Source organism: Syngnathus scovelli, chromosome 17, assembly GCF_024217435.2.
Source record: "Syngnathus scovelli strain Florida chromosome 17, RoL_Ssco_1.2, whole genome shotgun sequence".
Classification (NCBI taxonomy): Eukaryota; Metazoa; Chordata; class Actinopteri; order Syngnathiformes; family Syngnathidae; genus Syngnathus; species Syngnathus scovelli.
In genome coordinates this window covers 10,157,775-10,178,021 of record NC_090863.1, presented here as the reverse complement: position 1 = coordinate 10,178,021, position 20,247 = coordinate 10,157,775, and the positions used below count along the sequence as shown (strand labels likewise).

Genomic DNA, 20,247 nt, shown 5'->3' with positions numbered 1-20,247 from the left:
AAGACACTTTGGGAAATTCACCATGTCCCACTCCTTAACAAAATACATCAGCAATGCTTACAAAACCAAATCACCCTGTGATACTGTTTAAAAAAAAAAAAAAATCCTTCTCCATCTGACTAGAGCGTTTGTTATTTTTCCCAATTTGTTTAATATCACAATTATGTTATTGTAAATGCATGATTGTAGCGTGATACTTTAAAACACTGTACCTTAAAATTAATTATAAATCTTGATATTACGAGATTTTATTTATTTTATTATTTATTTTTTCTTAATTTTTACCTACTTTCTGTCCCCTCTGCTGTTGTCCCCTTCTCTTCAGACTGATTGCCTCCGATGTAACCCCCCCCCCCCTTTCCGTGTCAATTAATTAAGTGCACGCTTTTCTTTAGCCATGCACGCCAATTAGCATGAGATAAATATGCATTAGTTGAATTATCTTGTCTTGTCGATTAACACCACCCACCCCTCCAACCCTGTCCTGGTGTTAATGATAATTTGCATCATGAGTGGTTTTAAATGTGCTTTAATTAGGACCAGGTATTAGGTTCTATCTTAATACACGACTCGAGGAACGTGTTCAAGTGTTTTTTTTTTTTTTTTTATACAAGGAAGGATGTTGGCTATTTTGAATAAAGAGCAGAAAATATATTTTGGTGAGTCACACACAGGCAAAGGCCTAATTTCATGATTATTTTAAAGAAAATAGAAAATATGTGCAGCCTGACCAGTCAACCAAACATTTTTATAAAAAATTAAGTAGAGAAAAAAAAAGTAGAGTAAAAAAATAAGTAGTTCAGGAACTACAAAACTAAAAAAATATGTAAAAAAAATATTGCATTCCAAGTAAAAGGTGTGGATATTTGATGACAGGGCAGCAGTGGACAGTTTCCGCTTGTATCAATCAATATCATCGTTAGTATCAATGTTATCCATGTTTGGGCCACCACTAATACCAATTGTCTTCTGCAAACTTTTTGCAAGATAATCAAATAATGGGCCTCGAAGTCCATTTTCTGTAATAGGCACAGGGGCAATTCAAACGATGGACTGCGTAGAATTACATCACTCACAGTGCACTCTGACAAACCATTTACTGACAATGAATTACCTCATTGGCCATAAAAACTAAACTAATGTGAAATATCATATATTTTAATCAACTTGGAAGATGGCTGAAATGCATTGCGCTTCTTTAAATATTTGGAACAAGGCCGGACATTTCGGTGGCGAGTCTTAATTAAATGCCAATGGGACCATGTTTGATTTGTGCCCATTAAAACCCCTAAAAAGTATCATGCGAGGTTAATGACTTGTACAAAAGTGCGCTGCAAGTATTTTAATTATGTGTGGCCAGTGTTTTATTGTCCAAAACTAAATCTAGTAAAGTGATTTTTCAACAGGTGACCTTAAATCAGAAGAGCAGTCTGGTCTGAAGGAGACACACTTTCATTTAGTGTTTCTGTCAAAGTACGTGCCGAGAGAAAGAAAAGGATGGATTGGGTGTCTGCACTTAAAACATCCTCTCGCACATATGCACTGGTGGAACACAGAGCCGTCTCAATGAGAACTTACTCTTAAAGTAATTATCTCGCTTGGAATCTAAATTGGTTTTGAAAAAGTGAACTGATACTACGAGGAAATAATGTGGCGCTAAGACCTATAATGGCATCAGATTTTCGATGTATGACTTTAGGGACATTCAATTTCAGAGGATGCATTATTACTGTTTAATAAGCAGTCCAAAAAAAATATTCTATTGTATTAAACATATTCTAGAAAAACGAGGTGGGGGGGGGGGGGGGGATGTTACTTCCTCAAAACAGTGCCATCATTATTTTCAACAAATGCTGCCTGACACTTTTGGTACTATATTTAATTTTTTTATGACATCGGGATGGTGGTTGTGGGTTTGCATAAACCACAATGCAAATGTTCAATAACACATAATGGAGATTTACAATGTTGGCTTCCCAGAAGAATAGACAGATCACTTTTGGGGCGATGCAAAGAAATGACTTTTTACTGTCGGGCTTGTTGAATTCATATCTAATCGGGAAGGGGGGGGGGGGGGGGGGAGACGTTGAGGATGCAAATGTATTTTGTACACCGGGCAAAATGCAGTTTCAGCTGAGGAACGCAGAGTGTAAATGATTGATTCAGATTTAATGGCACATATTTGCTGTACCCTAAGTTAGGGATCGCTTAGCAACTAAACTGGTCAGTTGAGCAGTAAAATTCTCTCACGTACCAAAGCCTGAATGGAGAGAGGAATTGTCGTGCAGTGTGTGTGTGTGTGTTACTTTGAGGCCTCTTGTTTCTTGACCTCTGAAGCCCTTCCTCTTAGGCATAAGCTGACAGGACCCCCCATCTTCTCTGTCCTCCTCTCTATCAATTATCATTTGTCCAGATTGAGCATGCATCATCTGCCTCAACTTTAGGAGATGCACTCACTCAAAATGCAAATTTATAGTCCACCATTTTTCTTGATGAGCAACTTGTCACTTTGGTTTTTGTGCAAGAGTGTGTGCGTGCATGTGTGTGTGTGTGTTGGGAAAACAAGGGGTCTGTGATGGCAATTCACAGAAAGAAAAGCAGTTGGTCAGCTTTCCTTTTTAGAACCAGAGGCTATTAAAGTGACACAGGACAGTGAGCCAATGATGTGGAGAAGTTAGTGCCCCATTCAAGTGGTCTAACTGATCATGACCCCCCCTTCTTCAAAAAACAAAAACAGCCAAGAGCTCCTTTTCTTGAATCCCACTAAAAATTACAATCCACATATAAATTGTTTTAAATAATAAGCAGGGCATTTTGAAAAGTGGCCAAACTCTGAGTGAGGTATGCAGTGGACAAAGCAGAGTGGATGCGTTAGTGTGTTAGTGTGGGTGGGAGGTTTGCCTGATGGAGGTTGAATGCCACCACCCAGTAGGCCGTGAAATCAGAAACCCTTGCCAACAAGACAGCCACCCGTACACCCGCCATCGCTCATTGTGTGTGTGTGTGTGTGAGTGTGTGTGTGTGTGGTAGGGCCCCTCTAGGGAAAATGCAGTCATGCAAGGTATCATCCTGCACCTCCTCCTGCCATCTTCAGCTCTCCTCCTACTCAGTGTCCATCCCTCCTGAGGTGTAAGAGCACGGACTTTGGATTTTTGTTAACTGTATGGTCTTGCATCTAACATACAGTACTTAAACACAATAGTGTAAAATATACACACTGATCTATAATTCCTTGATTATAAGAGCATGCATGAATTATGATAATTGGCTTGAGTACATTTTAAAAGTGTGGACACTGCCAAAAAGTATGAATTTGAGAAGAGGGGAAGATAAAAAGTGTGATTTTTTCTCACTTGGAAACCTTGTTAGTGTTTCCTTAAATAATCTTGCCTCCTTTCTTAGCGTCTTAGTTAGTAGGCCTATTTACTATGCTACTAGTGACTTTGCGCCCCTTGTCTCGCTCTCAGTCTTTGTAAAGGGTACTTCATAAAATTCGAAGTCTAGTCTGCATGTGTGTATGAGAGAGGGAGAGACGGAGAGAGAGAAAGAAATAGAGAAAGAAAGAGAGAGAAAGAGAGAAAGAAACAGAAATAAAGGGAGAAACAAAGAGAAAGAAAGAAAGAATAGAAAGAAAAAGAAAGAAAGAAAGAAAGAAAGAAAGAAAGAAAGAAAGAAAGAAAGAAAGAAAGAAAGAAAGAAAGAAAGAAAGAAAGAAAGAAAGAAAGAAAGAAAGAAAAAGAGCGAGAGAGAGAAATAAATAAAAAGAGAGACTTTCCCTCAGCCTCTCAAAGGGTACTTGATGAAATATAATTTGTTCACAAACGTACACATACGCAGAGCTAATTTCGGATAATACTTCCAAAACTTTTTAAACTAATGTCTCCCACTTCTTTATTACATCTTTTCGCCATATTCATTGTCCCATAAGTTGCAGCATGCATGCTGTTTTATAAAAACAAAGTAATGCTTACTTTCTGACAGTTCCTCCTCCTGGAAGACTAACGACTTTAGTCTTAATGAAAGACTTTCTTCCCCGGGATCAGAAATTAATCAAAGAAAGACGGGAGATATTAAAAGTTTAACTGGGGTAAACTAATTAATACTTTAATCAGAATGGTGAAGATTTACTTATCTGCACTCAGATGTGTTCTTGTATTGTTTTAGTAACTTATATCTGAACGTGCTTAATAAGAAAAAAAAGGGAGGGGGTGATGCATTGCAGATTAAAGGTGTGATTGACTAGAGATGATTTTTAAATGCCGACTGATTCAAATACCTATTGCATTCCACAGGTGGATAAATTAATAAGTGTACTTCAATAATAACACACTAAGAAACGGATAAATCAGACCATTTCAAAGCAAAATAGATCAGTGGTTGGTTATAACGTCAAGCATTTGAAAATTCTAGTCACTCCCATTCTTCCTCTTCATCTTGGCGCCACTTCTCCTCTTGCTCACGTTACCCTCGCTGTTAAATTATTCAGGGCCACTTCTGCACCATGCTTGATTAAGTTTTCATTTCTGCAAATTACCATTTGGAAATGCGCCGCGCTACTGAATCAAATCCCCACTACAAACGGCATGACTGTTTACCTGCTGTTAAACAGAGACAGGGTGACACGCAAAGAGAGACGAAGGCAGCATAAATCATCACATTATAACTCATTTCGCTGTATTGTTGGGATCATTATGTATTGTAAACCACTTTGTCAACGCTGGTAATTCTCTGACATTCCAGTCAAGCGTCTTCCAGTTAAATATAAATTAAAAAGCTGAAAGGAGCAACAGGCTGCTGCTGCTGCTGCAGTGGTGGCGGCTGTTGTCACTAATCTAGTGTACATACATAGTGACGTACTTTGATTGCAACATCAATAGGTCCCATTAGGAGAAACAATAGAAGCAACTACAAACATTTTACACCCAGTTAAACCGCTGTTAGTGACGGAAATCACCTGGTAATCCTTTTCACCATCCAATACCAAAATGCTTATATTTAGCAGTTACCAGATTTTTTTATAGATGTACAATGTACAGTAGCTGCAACCATATAAAAATTTTAAAGTCGTTCTACTTAAAATGAAATGCGTAATTTTCCACAATCTCTGCAACTTTTAACAATTAGCCTGGACAAAGTAAATTCCACAATATACACAATTACAACACAATTCAGGAATGGGTAAATCATTGATGTGAAATAACTATCCAATCATTTTCTGCAGCGCTTGTGTTAATTAGGGTTATAAGTGAAATGGCATCTGTTGCGTCTAATTTCTTAAGCAGCCCTTTAAAAAACTTTGTATGTACCTTGGCAGATGAATGATTGATGGGTGGGAAGGCAGGCAGGTAGGGTTAGTGAGCAAAGGTAGCAAACCAAGTTAGCAGGCAAGGTTCCAAAGAAATCAACAATCAAGTGAAGGTAACTCAGTATCGGTGAGTTTTCCCCAACTTCGGTATTGGTCTGAAATTTAAACAAGTTGGTTTCTAATGATTTAATGATTTCTAAAATGCTTTCCAAAGTCTTGTATAGAGCTGTTTGACCCCCAGGTCCTTCAAACAATTGTACAGCAGATATTCTATAGGTGAGGCTCATAAGGTTAAAGGTCACCGGCAAACATCTTAATTCTAAGGTACTTCAAAATAAGAGTCGAACGTACTTCAAAATAAGAGTCGAATAAGTCAAAATAATAATGATAACAGATAAGAGTCCAATAAGAGTTGTTACGTTACGTTACGTTACGTCACGTCACGTCACGTTACGATACGTCACGTCACGTCACGTTACAACATGAGATTTTACACAAAGTTATAGTGAACACACTTTCTATTTACACCACGAAACATTCTATTATCAGAAAAGTGATCAGGTCAAATGAAAAAACAAAAAATTAATTAAAATACAGACAAGCTTTACAAGCTTATATCAGCTAACATTCCCATAGCCAGTATGTATAGTTCAAAATTCATGCAACAAACAAAACCCTTTATATTCAAATAAGTGCAAAATATCCAGGCCTATTTCGGGACTTTGATCAGCTGGAGTACTGGCCTGGCCTGTGGTGCGTCCTGCAGGGCACACAGCTTGCCAAAAGGCCTAGCATGACTATGATCCTCATCTTAGGGGTGTGTACGAGGTGACACAGTTATGTAAATGGTGGTAGTTAGGGAGATAAACATGCATGTTTACTACCTGGGAGAGACGGAGGGCGGTGTGAGCATGCTGTGCAGGTGCACTGGAAAGTCGAGGGACACGTAGTTACTTGCGGGTGGATCATGTTATTAGGGCAGAGCTAAATCCGAGAGGGGTAAAGACAGTGACTGTGTGTAATGCATAGGTCCATGCTGATGTGTTGTGGTTAGGACCACGTGTAACGGAAGTCTCTGAAGAAGACAGCAGGCATCTCCTACTTGTGACCAGATTGAACTAATTTAGCGTTAAATCCTGTAATTATTAACAACTGAAAAACAAAAGCACCGCACACATCTGCACTTTGACTTTTCTTCTGCCCCATTAGCCCTAATATTGGTTTTCATCATCAGATTTACAAGGGGACATGTACAGACATAATCAACAATAGACCACAAAAGAGCCCTCTGTGGCTACAAGATAAAGAAAACGGAGATTGGAACACGTTAGCGCACGCAGCAAACACCTGTAGCTAGCAGATAAGACTTGTCCTTTGGTGACAGAAACAAAAGATTCTGATTTACAACTTTGGTTAACTGTAGCGGAGTATCTGCTGATTATACTCCCACAGCTGCGGACGCATGCGTGGAACACATTGTTGATTTGTGTTTTGTCTTTGATTAAGGCAATTTGTCAGCGGGGCGGCTACATTTGTGTCAGACGGTATCTCGATGGCCTGTGTGTATTGTGTGTGTGTGTGTGTTGTGCAAAGGTTGTGCGGTAGATTTACAGCTGTCTGCCATGGTAAAACAGCCAGCAGCCAAATTCAAGCAACTGACAAAGGACGGTTAGATTAACATCTGCCTTCAAGCCTTCCTCTTGCTGCTTCCCTACCATTTCTCTCAGCTTGTTAAAAAAAAGGCTCCTAATTAGCGCTTGCCTAACCTGGTGATAAACTATCAGCTATCCTTCTTACACACTCTGAAGAAAGGGAGACATTTATTTTAGTTGGTCTTTCCTTTTTGCACATTTGCATCCGATTCCTTGTCTGTCCTTCGCTTTGCTTGCAATTATTTCTTTCAAAACCACATTTTCCTCCAGCACGTCTATTACCGTATTTTCCGGACTATAAGGTGCACCGGACAATAAGGCGCACCTTCAATGAGTGGCCCCTTTTAAAACTTTGTCCGTATATAAGGCGCACCGGACTATAAGGCGCACCATTAATGCATCATGTCAGATTTTTAATCCAAATCAAATCATTTGCCATTTTATCTTTTTTATTTCAACTTCAGACCAACAAATTACTTTATAATCACAAAATAATGATCCATAGTCTTTTTGATTCATGATTCATAGTCTTCAGCGGGCCACTTATGATTGATTTCATGACACAATGCTTCGGCCAATTTAACTTCAGGAATTTGGTCCATATTTTTTTTGAGAAAATGCTAGGTTTTTAGGTGCACCTTATAGTCTGGAAAATACGGTATTTTAAGTAAGGACAAGAGTCAGTGCAACAAAAAATGCAGCTTCCGTTTGACTTGGTTACAACATAGCAAGATTCCCCCCAAAAAATCATTGATAGTGTACATAAAGGTAATTTTAAATGTGACATTTCTCAATAACATCTGAGTGTGATCCATAAAAAGACTACTGCTAATAAAGTAAAGCAAATTAAAGCTAGATAGAGTTTAATAATTACGCACAACCTAACTCCAATCCAAACTACAAGTTGCACTTTAAGAGCCTTCTTTTCTACACCAGCATACAATTTCAGAAGTATTCTTCTGGGATCCCTCACTCATCCCAGAGAGCTTGATGCGTTCAATGTCTTCGAAACATGTACCCTCGATCATCTACTTGAGTTTGTCAAAGAGGAGCCAATCAGGTGAATGGGAAGGTTGCAGCCTGCAGCAATGTTCTTTTCGAAGAACTGTCGCTTGTTCGGGGTATCGTGACCACTCATGTATTGTGGTTTGTCACGGAAAAGGTCGTTCATAATAAGGTTACCAAAAAAATCCAATCAATCAGTCAATTTCTCTTTCTCTTAATGTGGCTTGTTAAAGCGTTATATTCTTTGACGTCTCCGAGGTCATTCCCAGCCAAGGACAATCAAGTGCGCCCCATGTCCCATTTAATTTCACAAAGCAAAAGTTTACTTTTTGCTTCATAAATATTTGATTTTCATTCATTGCCTCCAGATTCATTTTATGATTTTTGCAGCCCATTACGACGCTTCTCTCCCTCCCTCCGCCGTGCTCCTCTTCTCTCATTCTGCCCTTCTGTTTCTCTCTCAGCGCCGAGGCCATAGATCTCCGTAACAGGCACTATCTGCAGCCCTAAGCCCTAATGAGGCATCATAAGGAGAACAGTTTGCAGCAGCGCCGCGCTGTCTTTTATTTGCCAAACCATATCTCTTCCTCTGGCTGTTCCCGACTGCCCTCTCCGCATATCTCAATTGCTCCATCAGTCTGCCCCGCTAGCCATATCTCTCCCTCTCTGTCTCTTCTTCCCGTCTCCCCTTCATCTCCTCCTTTCCTCGCTCCGGCTTCCTTGTCGTATTGTGCTTTATCTCTCTTCTCATTCACCCGCTGAGCTCCCCTCTCCCTTTCCCCGGCCGTGTTGGCTTGAATCATATCTGGCCGTCTACATATGCTAAAGCCTGTGTAATTACAGCAGCTCTTAAATAAAGACACGCTCCTAAAGCTGTCAACTGGAATCACAGCTAAACAAGGCAGGAGGGGCCTCCCGGCAGCTACAAAGCTGTCATACATAGCTACGGATTTATCACCGTCAAGGATGAGGCGAGTGGGAAGGATGTGTTCGCGGACTGGCTCAGATAAATCTACCTTTAATTTTTACAGAAAATGTGTGAGGAGAAAAGAAAATGCAGGAAAAATGACTGATGCGGGTGCGGGCTAAACTATTCCAGTAAAATTTGAAGGCCTGTCCACACCAGATGTGACATTTTTTGGGACACGTTTAATTTAAATGGCTTGAGATGAAATGGGGAGACGATGTTAACCGGTCACATGGTCAGGTACGAGCCGCTCCAAAGTGATCCTTTATATGAGTTGTGCAGAAAAAAAAATCTTTCTGTAAAGAGGTAATAATTGAATGGTTTTGATAATATATGGATAACATAATAATTTTGATTGAAACAGTAGACATGTTCTGCACAGTATGCACTTTTGAGCTCACAATTATTCATCATCCGATGTAAACTATTTTTATTTGCAAATAAGTAAGCCACAAACTTATTGTAGTTTAGCAATGAGCAACAAAACAATTTAAAACTTTTGGTGGTTACCAGTGATTGAAAATTATTATGTATTGAAAATTTTGTATTTTGTATAATTATGTATTTTTACAATAAATGTAATTTACAATGAGGTTTTGAGTCAGCAGGCTCCAGCTGAATGGATGAATGAACAACGGCAATTGATTCATTTTCAGTTGATTTTCATTGATTAAAATTTTGATTGGAAAAAATAAAGGTTGGTGATACTCTTAACATTATCATTGCAACCATCACTCATTTTCACACTCTATAAAAAAATTTATATTTTCTTTCAATGTTTATAGATTTTCCTGCAATCTTTATAAGAATGTGTTTAAGCAAGGAATACCCAAATATGCAAATATGGTGACAAAGAAGCTTCATAAGATCAATGTAATTTTGTCAAACTTGTTATAGCACTGCAACTTTTTTTTGTCTCATCACGGCATTCTTATTCCTTCATTATCTTGAATTTTCCTCGCAAACATTTGATTAAATGGCCCAACTCTGGCTTTTTAAACAGTTTCTTAATCCTCCAGTCTCCCATCTCTCTCTTTCCCCACCCTCCTCCAGTCCTCTACTATTTCCCCCTCTCTCTTTTGGTCTTGACTTCTGCAAAGCAGCAGTACAGATTGATCAGTCTCTAAAGGCAGTGTGCTATATGCTGCTGATGTCGCACTATCCTCCATCAAATAGGGAACAGTGTGTGTGTGTGTGTGTGTCTGAGCAGTGCAAAGCGAAAGTGGAGGGGACATTTTTTTAAATGTATTAATCGTCGTGGTAACATGGGATGAGAGTGGCGGAGACTGGCTCTATTTTTTTTATGACAAATGTGAGCACATGCCAACACACACAGACACACAAACAGACACACACACAGGCGTGTAATTTGTGCTCGTGCATCAAAAATCTCAGCGATTAAGGGCAATGCATTCCTTACCAAACACACACACACAGGAACACACTATCTACGGGGAAATATAAAATAATTCACCAGTAATCACTAAAACTCTTCCATTGGTATTCATCTGGATTCACTATGATTAATAGCTATCCACTGCAAACTTTGTCTCTCTTAAAATAGTGTTTGTGTATGTTTGCACACATAAATAAGTGGAATTTCCTCATCTACACTCAGTTTTACTTTCAATTCACCTTTATTGTTTGTGTTTTTATCTGTATAATCTTTCCATTAAGCACATTTGCATTAGCTCTAGAAGTCTTTATGAAGATTGATGTGCAATATTCTACATAAATAAAATATAGATGTACAATTTATAATGGAAAAGTGTGTATGGGGGGGGGGTAAACAGTGAGGCATAAACGATGCTTGGAGATTTTGGGAAGTTCTGACGTAAGGTTTTGTTTTTGGAAAACTTGAATATGTTGTAAATATGTGTAAGACGTGTGTGGTCAAGATGTTTGCAGGTCCACAGAGGAGATGATGGAAGAAGAGCTGAAAGGTGAAGGACATGAGAGCATGCAGAGCAAAGGAGTGGAAGAAATCCGGGAGGGAGAAAGGGATGAAGGCAATGGAGGAGAGGAAAGAGTAGAGGAGAGGTGACAAGGCTTCAGGGACAGACAGACATGAATAATTCATCAACACTTGTGATGGACAGATTAGAGGGAAAAATGAAGAGGGACAGAGCAGGAGGGAGAAAAGGGGAAGAGGAAGCTGGGAATGAAAGTGGTGGAAGGAAGGGGAGGAATAAAATGACTAACAGAGAGAGAGAGAACCAAGAGAAGAAGAAAGCAAGTGAAGGGTGGAGGGGCCACACACTGGAGTTCTTTGATCCTAACAAACCTCTCTCACCCTGACACCGCCATGCCATCTGGGGCCCACACTGCGTTTGTGTGTGTCTGTGTGTGTCTGAGACCCAGAGACGAGACAAAGGAGTGGAGATGCTACAGTACGTGTCATTTTTATCCAAATTAAGTGCAGTTACATACTGATTTTTTTTTGTAAATTGTACCGGACTTGCACACATTGATCACAATTGGTGCTCCGTTTTTTTCCCCAGATGAGAAATGCACCCTTTTAATATAAGTTCAGGGTTAGGGTTAGGGTTGTGTGAATAATTTTGGATCTCCAGGTGATGGCATTCAAATGAAGAAGCATAATATAGATACTGAATGTAATAAAATGAAAATACTAAAAAAATATATTCATGTGATCAAAAATATGCACCTGGAATAAAATATTTGGACACACTCCACAATCATTCCACACACAGACTTTAGACTTCAGTTTTAACTTCCCATGGAATCCCAATGAAGTCCATCAATCTGAGAATTTTGAATTTTAACCCCCCCATTTTTTTTTTTACTTTCACATGTTCTCTTTTTTTCTCCTTTCCCATTTTCTCTTCCTTTTCCGGCGATTGCACCTGCCTTTCAATTATCACAGCCAACACTTTTCAGCTTATAGAGCACGTGTATATCAGCAGGAGCAGGGTCAGCATGCAGCCTGTCCACATTATACTCTGGCCCTGCCTCGCTACAGACAACAACCTCACCTTGTTGGAGTCTCCCCTCTGACTCACACACGCTCCCAAACTGCCATTACCGTTTGGCCAGCGATCAGCTATTACCAAAGACCTTGCGCTGGGCTGTGGCAACGGGTCGAAAGACGTGACCTGAACAGCATTTCTGACATTGATCTAAAGTCAGCTTTATTTTATTCTTAGTTTTTTTCTAAATGCGTCATAAAAGCTGCTGTGGCTATATGTTTATATTGTTATGGGTAATGTAAAATGTCTCTCATGTAATATGCTTTTATTAAAGTCCAATGATGCGTTTTATTATCATGGACCTCAATCTTAAATGCTGTAAAACTCTTTTGAGTCTGTCTTTTAGCTTTCAATAGCTTTAAAAGTACAGCACCATTAAATTTGGGGGAAAACATTTGCAGAGTGAATCTACGCACAGCACACAAATGTCAAAGTGCACTTTTACCTTAACATTTGTGCAAATCAGGATTTTCTGGAAGCAAACTCAACAGAGTGAAATGTCTGACTTGTGGAACCCATCAGGTTGAATTTAATTTATTCTGGGTTGCTAGTTGAATTCCACTCGGTCAAATTAAAAATGAGTTTTCCCACTGGGAAATAAAATCAGCATATTAATTATTATATTAATATTATATTATATATATGATCCCATGAATATATAACTGATATATATTAATTATATTAATAATTTGCATCACAAAAGCTATAACATTGTCCACTGCATGCAGGGCTACTAACGACTTGTGTAGCCTTGATTGGTAGTGTCCCAGAGGTCATAGGTCTCTTCACATAGTAGAAGGCAATGTGAAGCTTGGTGTTAATAAGGTGGTCTAATTGAAACAAAACTGTCATCTATAACAACGACATGAAATAGTGATAGAAAGAAAGTGGCAAATTCTGTCACCTTAGTGTTTTATGTTATAGAAACTCCCATTCAAAACTGTAATTGGTTCAATATCTGAAAAACTGTTGAATTGATTATACAATCAACCATATTTTATCTCATTTAACAATGCTTCAGGACAACGGATGTGCAGGAGACATCAGGCTGTGTTAAGCACTTGTGCACTTACACACACATGCACACAAACACACACCCTCCTCTGTTGGGTGTAGAGGAGAATCAATATGTCTTTGAATGAGGGTCAGAAGGGTTGTCTGCCCAGGGAGAGCTGACAGATTTGCTCTCTTTTGCTCTGCTAAGCCCCTGCCTTCTTTTAACACCCCCCGACACACACTCATACACACAAATATCGAGATGCAGAAACACACTCATACAGATGGGGAGCGGGGGGGGTGCACACTACACACATATGCACAAAGATGTGACACTTGTCCCAGAGGGCAGAATTCCTCGCATTTTGCCGAGAGGGTGTGACATTAGTCGCTCTACATCGAAATGAACCCTGCTGCGCACCCCAGCAAACATGTTTACTGTGTTAGTGAAGGCAACAGAGGCCTGGCTTGGAATACAGAACATGATCAATCAGCTGGAACGCACACCATGACACTCAAATTTAGAAGACGAAAAAGAACCACAGGTTTATCCCAAGGTGACATCATGGATTTCTTTTTTTATTTTTTAAACTCTACAGTCCTACAACATGCCATGCGGGAGCCACACAAGTATTTCCTCTCAAGGTGTGTGTGTGTGTATACCATATGTGCATGCATTAACATACTAAAGCAGTAATTAGTAATCAGTCAAGTAGCTAAAGACGTGGATCAATGAGCTTTTAAAACCAGTCATTTAATAATTACAACCATCAATAGTCACACACTGATTCATTATTGCACCGCACTACCCATCATTCTGCTCTTTCTCGACTGATACGAGTAGTTTATCATTGCAGAGAGCTCATGTTTATGAAATGGAGCTTCATTGCATTAATCTGGCATCAAGTAGATGATTATTAATATTACTATTATTAGTAGTAGTAGTATTTCACAGATGGAAACACAAAACCCTTTTGCGCTAATACTGTACAAACAATAACAGAAAGAAACATGGAAACTCCCAGAAGCCTTTGCAATCAGTTTCTCATGACCTTGACTCTGCAATCACTTTCACTCAAAGATGAAGTCCAGCTGACAGCTACAGGATCTGAATATGAGCTAAGTTGCACATCATAAAGGTGCTCCAGTTCGTTTTTTTTTTTTGCATCCAGTATTGCGTGTGTGTGTGTGTGTGTGCGTGTGTGTTCATGCATGTGTGGCACGGATGCACAATTACCAAGCAGGCGCGAATCGATAGGTGCCTGCTGACAGATGGATTAGCACGGTAAACAGATGATACACACACCGCTAAATTATTCATCTGCTGAACAGTGGGCTGGGATTCCTCACACACTCAGTGACGGACTGGGGAGAAGAGGAGGAAGACGAAGGGGGTTGGAAGGGAAAGTTAGAAGATTAAAGATGAGAGGATTGCTTTACTCCTTTGAGATTCTCACAAACAGTATGTTGACTTTGGAAAAGCTCGGAGCCGGGTCTGGAACTGTTTAAGTGTGTTTGCTGCTGTATGTTCCGCTTGGCTAAACTTTCCTCTGATGCGGCTTTTAGGGATGCTGCGCCACCGCAGGGTCAACGTGAAGTGCGGGGAAAAAATATTTGCCATACGGAACACACGGTCGTATTAGCAAACAGTGACACACTCATCTTCAAATTTATCCCTGTCTTTGTCTCAAGTGCGGGTAAATCCGTGATCAGTGGCTGTTCACGCCTTTCACGACACAAATGCAATTTCACACACGTACAAGTAGACGCAAGAGAATAGGTTGGACAAACCTGACCATGCCATAGGGAGAATATTTGATGCTACGGTTGTCGTTGATTTTACAAATAGGTTTGTTTTCAAATATGGTGCATTATTGTGGGATTTACTTGGAAAAGTGCATTGAGCTGCTTCATTAAAATGCACAACAAGTCAGATCAATGCCAAGGCCTAACATTCTTAATTTTCTGCATCCAATTACACACCTTCACAAATATCTTGTATGCCTTAATGTCGTCTTCACAATTCTCATTTAATGGTATGAATGATTTTTTAAAATAGCCCTGGATTATTTCAGGTTATATTGGATATGTTTAGTCTCATAGTTTAAAATTGCTTATATAAAGTAAGGAACTGACTTTTTTTGGTCTTTTCTACTTAAACTCAGTTCTGCAGTGACTTTAGATTCATTCGCAAATCATATGAGCAAGCACACGCTCTACCATGTATGTAAAAGAACGAATATTGATTTTTGGGGTGGGGTAGTATGCTGCAGATGCTAATTTGAATTTACAATTTTGAAAAAAAAAGGAATATAAAATAACTTGTAATATATAAAAGAGGTGATCTTATGGGCCTTTGTGAACTGACTGTACTGACAGTACACACACACACACTTGCACACACAAACTGTCCGTACGCATCATGGCTACCATCAGCAGGAACCAATCAGATTTGATGAATAATTCAAAATTAAAGAGGGTGTGACCAGGACAGGGAGGGGTAAGGCCCCTCTGCCAAGCCAGCAGGCCTTTTTGGAAACAGTTTGTGTGTGAGAGAGGGTGTGTTGCTGTGCATGAAAGTGAGAGAAGTGTGTGTGTGTGTGTGTGGGGGGGGGGGTTATGGGGGGGGGGGGGGGTTCTGTCACACTAGACTGCATCCACAAACTGGCTGCAGATTAGATTACTGAGGAGGAGAAGAGGGGAGGGGTGTCGAGAGGAAGTGAGAAGGATATAAGGACAGCGATGGAGGGAGGCGTGATGGGGAAGAATAAAAAGATGCAGCGGAGGTGTGACGAAGAAAGCAGACAAAATGAAAAGGAAACGGGTCTCGCAACTCATCTGGATGAAGAGATTTGTGAATACCATGAATCACTGCAAGCTGAGCTGTTTGCTAAAGAAGATCAATAACTTTTTGGGACTTCTGAATCAGTCCGGTGATGATTTTGTGTGTGTGTGTGTGTGTGTTTCTGGGTTGTTTTGCTCTGTGTTATCAGCAGAAAATGAAGTGGAGAGATTTTTTTTTTTTTTTTTTTTTTTTTTTTAGACTATGCTTTAATGAAACTATGGAAAACATTGCAGCCCATAAAATGTATCCACAAGAAGTGTTGGTACTTTTGAAGCACGCTCACACACAAACACAGACACACACACACATTATCTGTGTTCAAATGGAGTGGCTGGGCCAACAAAAGGATCGACAGGAAGGGACTAATCCTCGAGCCAAACCATCATTGCAACAGTGACCACAAGACTCACATCAACCAACTCGGCTTGTTTGTATGTGCCACACAGACAAGGGTAAAAGCAGGGATGGACTGTTCAGAAGAAAGATTAAAAACCTTTGACTCTTTTTCTTTTAAAGCTCGAGTTTAGAGTGGGGATATTATCAGGAAGCAGCTATCCATACGATTGGCTTTACAGAAGAGTGACAACCACTACCCTAATAGGCCGGGCTGGGTGGGCAGTTGTGTGTGTGTGGCGCACAGTTGGGGACTGACAGGGAGACAACAAGGCTTTTAACATCTGGCTAAGCACTGTCAAGAAGACACACATACACAAACATGCACACACGCTAGTCGGCTGGTGAGTCCCAGTCCTAATTATTAGAACACTCTTACTTAACTTAACCCCGCCACTGGACCGTGACAGGCAGAGATAGGGGGGGAGGGCAGCCAAGGTGGCGGGCGACAGATTTTTAAGAAGACAAGAGGAAGGATGAGCGTTTCTGTCCCCTAGACAGATTTTTTTTTAACCTCACGTATCACAGCAAAGGGGGGGAAAAAAGAGGACATGAATACATGAGAAAAAAAGGAACGTATGAGAATTACAAGGATTAATTAAATCCCAATCGCAAACATGATGTCCCACTCTCCTCTTTTTTTAAGGACTCAATGATAATCATGCATACATGAATCCAACGACCCAAAACAACTTTTCTCTGTGGACATTTTGAACAAAATGTCTCAACAAAGCAAATAAATTCTGCAATATGTCTGTTTTGTAACCTTGACAATTGATTTGTATTTACCTTTCAGTTCATTTGTCTTTTTCAACTTACTGCAGCAGTGGAAAACATTTGTGCATTCTTACTTACTCTCACTTTTGCTGAGTCTGATTTTCTAAGTGACAATGGAGTACTCGAAAAATGTTCCTTAGGTGTGCGTTTGACTAGTTGTTTGTGTTTATGTGCCCTGCGATTGGCTAGCAAACATTTCTGGGTGTACGACAACTTCCCGAAGAGCGCCGGGATAAACTGCGGCACACCCGCAACCTTGATGAGGATAAGCGATTTGGATAATGAAAAGATGGATTGTTAAAAGTGGAAGGTTCAGTGATCCAAATTTGGCAGGGTCAGAATCAGTGTGCATCTGATGATACAAACAAACAGTCCACAGCTGTCACATTGAAAATGGAGGACGATGAGGATCTGGTTAGGAACAAGGCATCAAGAAAAGATAGAGAGATATGTCAGATCCAAAAGAAAACAAAGATCAGCGCAAATGCTGGATACCAACGCATGTGCATGAATAACTCATAAGTACAAAAACAGAATCCTTGCAGCAAACAAATGTGCCAAGACTGTCAACAATGCAATAATTCCAATCACACATAATTTCCATGACTTCTTTTTTTTTTTTTAAAGAATCCTCCTTTTGATTGGAGCTGATTTGTATTAAAGTATTATTATATAACAGTAATACCATTTATAATGATGACATGTTTTATCCTAAAAGGCGTGATGGGGACTTTATGTGTAGGTTTATGTTAGCGGCTTTAGCCAACAGCCGTCGTGTCTGCCTGTGCATTGGGGGGATTTGGGAGGGCTTTGCATAGTGTGGCCGTCAAGCATTTTGTACAGAGATGACAGAAGTGGATGCAGAACGTCGGGATGAACTACTTTTTAAGTCATATTAGAATATTTAGTTCAGAAAAAGGAATTCCTCACACGCCTCGGATTAGGTTTGAGATGATTGGTGCGTAATCACATAATAAATATTGCGGTGTGAATGAAGTATTTTTTCCCCTTATGAAAGTCTCAACATAAAACTCCTTTCTGAAAAGAAAAAAAAATGCTATATGTCCCTCATGGCTGCTGTTTTACAAAAAAAAATAATAATTTGCGTGATATAGTTTCATGTCACATTATGTATCTGTTGACATCCTACTAGCAGCACTTGCTGTAAAAAAAAAAAAAATCCAGTTCCAAACCTCATGGGTTTGTGCTAAAGTGTTGTTGGGCTTTTACGCATCTCTACTCATTGAACAGAACCAGTGAAGGAGAACCCATAATTCTTTGCTGTGAGCAGAGCCTCCACACATCCAATTGCATTAGAGGCCTATGGTAAAGGTGGAGGCTTCTTCTGCCAAGACTTAACCTGATTAGATTGGGATTCAGCCGTTCCAAAAGACAGCACAGAAACCCTTTTTTTATTACGTTCTTACAAAGCTTTAGTGTTGTTGAACAGTATCGGTTTCTCAGGATCTAACAAATATTATGCTACATTATTGATATTATACAAATAGATGCTTAATATTGAAATAATTTCTGATGGTTTTATGTACTTTAAGACTTCTTCCTTCAGCCATTCTGTTTTCTTCTCTACTTCCCTCACATTTTTTTATCAGATGAGCTTTTGTCATTTATGAGTTCATGGATTCATCCCACAAAAAATACACTTCAGATTGAAACCTTTGAAAGAGGACTGGGAAAATAGCACAGATAACGTATATATATGTAGCATATATATATCCTCGTATGGTTTTGGGAATGTGTGCAAATATTTTGGCCGCCAGTGTGAAACTATGATGAATACTGATGGCAAGGAGCATGGCCGACATACGCACACATGTACACGAACACACACATACTACACACAGAGTATGCAGAGTGCGGAAGGGCCAAATGGCATCCCCTTCCCCTGGTAAATGCTAATGTGACTAGTAGAGCTTGTTAGGTTGTGAATCAAAGATTGGTTGAGCCAAGTGAGATGATGACAAGAAAATATAGATGGGAATATTTATTGGGGTTTGTGATGCAAGTGTGTAAATTCTTTTGGAAGTTGATTTTTTAATTCAAGGGCCCCAATTAGATTTGCCTACATGAGTTTTGTTTTTTTTTTCTTCTTGTGACTTTTCAGCAATCACATCGCAAAAAAAACATTGCATTAATTTTTGGTTGATTATGTGTGTTGCAAAAGGGAGGAAACTTAAATGAGGACTTACAGCGTTCCATGCGGTCCTCAGGGCTGGAGGAAGTCTCTCGGTCTGATAGGAGGCCAGACACAGCAAAGATCTTCTTTCCGCTGTCCTCTACGGCCTTCAGGGCGCTGCTTGGTGAGCTCCCAGGTGGGATCTGAGCACCACCAAAGTCATATTCTTTACCCTCAGCATCAGAATAACGGAGATGGGGGGAAGCGTCTGGATCCAGGCAGCCTTTGAGGCGCTTAGCTGGGGTGAAGGCAGACTGATACCCGCCTGGTGCTCCATCTCGATCCTCAGGAGAAGCAAAGGGCCTGAAGGCCCCAACGCCACTGTGGTTCAACATGCTGATTGGTGAGCAGTCCAGATTAGGTGGAGCAAACTGATGATGGAGGTGGAGGAGGGATGGAGGAAAGTCCCTGTTGGGGAAACCTGGTGGGACAGCACCTTGGCGGTGATACATTGATGCAAAGGTGTACGAGCCATTATTAAATGGCAAGTGAACATCTTTCTCGACAGAAACGGGGACACCAAATGGCCGTGGTTGCTGGCAAGGAATAGAAGCATCGCGAGAAGCTTCAGCAGTGGAAGCCAAGACCATGAGGGCTGGAGAAGCCAGGGGGTTTGGCAAGTAGGAGGAACTCTCCATCTTGAATGCTGCTCTGTGGAGGTCCATGTTGAAGTAGATGAGATTGGTTGAGAAGATTTTAGGAGGAAGAGGAGGAGCTGTTTCCTCCTCAGAGAAACTGAAAACAGACCCTGTGGAAAGGGTCTCCAATAAGAGTCGTGAGTCTTGCAGGTCAGTAAGATATCTAGCTCCGATTGCGGTTTTACTTCATTACTCTTCAGCAGAGCTAAAATCTACTTTAGTTCTGTAACAGGTGTTGGAATGGACTTTCTTCTGTCAGGGATGTTCTACTCGTTGCCTTATTCTGTCCGCTTGAATCTGGAGTTGAAGCCCTTTAATTGGAGTCTGTCGTGAAGGTTGGTTGTCACAGCGGGTTCTTCATCTTCCTGTGGTCAAACTGTGAAGAGATAAAACCCAAATGTTAGATTAAAGCCATCTCCTGCTTCTTCCAAGAGTGTGGTATCAAAAAAAAAAAAATCACAGAAGCTGCTTCTTAGAATTTTGCC

At 40.1% G+C, this 20,247-nt stretch overlaps 1 protein-coding gene across 10 annotated transcripts in view; it reads right to left on the bottom strand.

Annotated features, from left to right (window-relative positions):
- rnf220a (ring finger protein 220a) overlaps positions 1 to 20,247 on the bottom strand; it is a 133,736-nt gene that overhangs the window by 92,831 nt on the left and 20,658 nt on the right. For all 10 annotated transcript variants that reach the window (XM_049747532.1, XM_049747536.2, XM_049747535.2 and 7 more), the window contains exon 2: positions 19,138 to 20,138. In XM_049747532.1, the coding sequence (XP_049603489.1) occupies positions 19,138 to 19,789 (652 nt within the window). In that variant the 5' untranslated portion in view covers positions 19,790 to 20,138. The remainder of the gene's footprint in view (positions 1 to 19,137; positions 20,139 to 20,247) is intronic.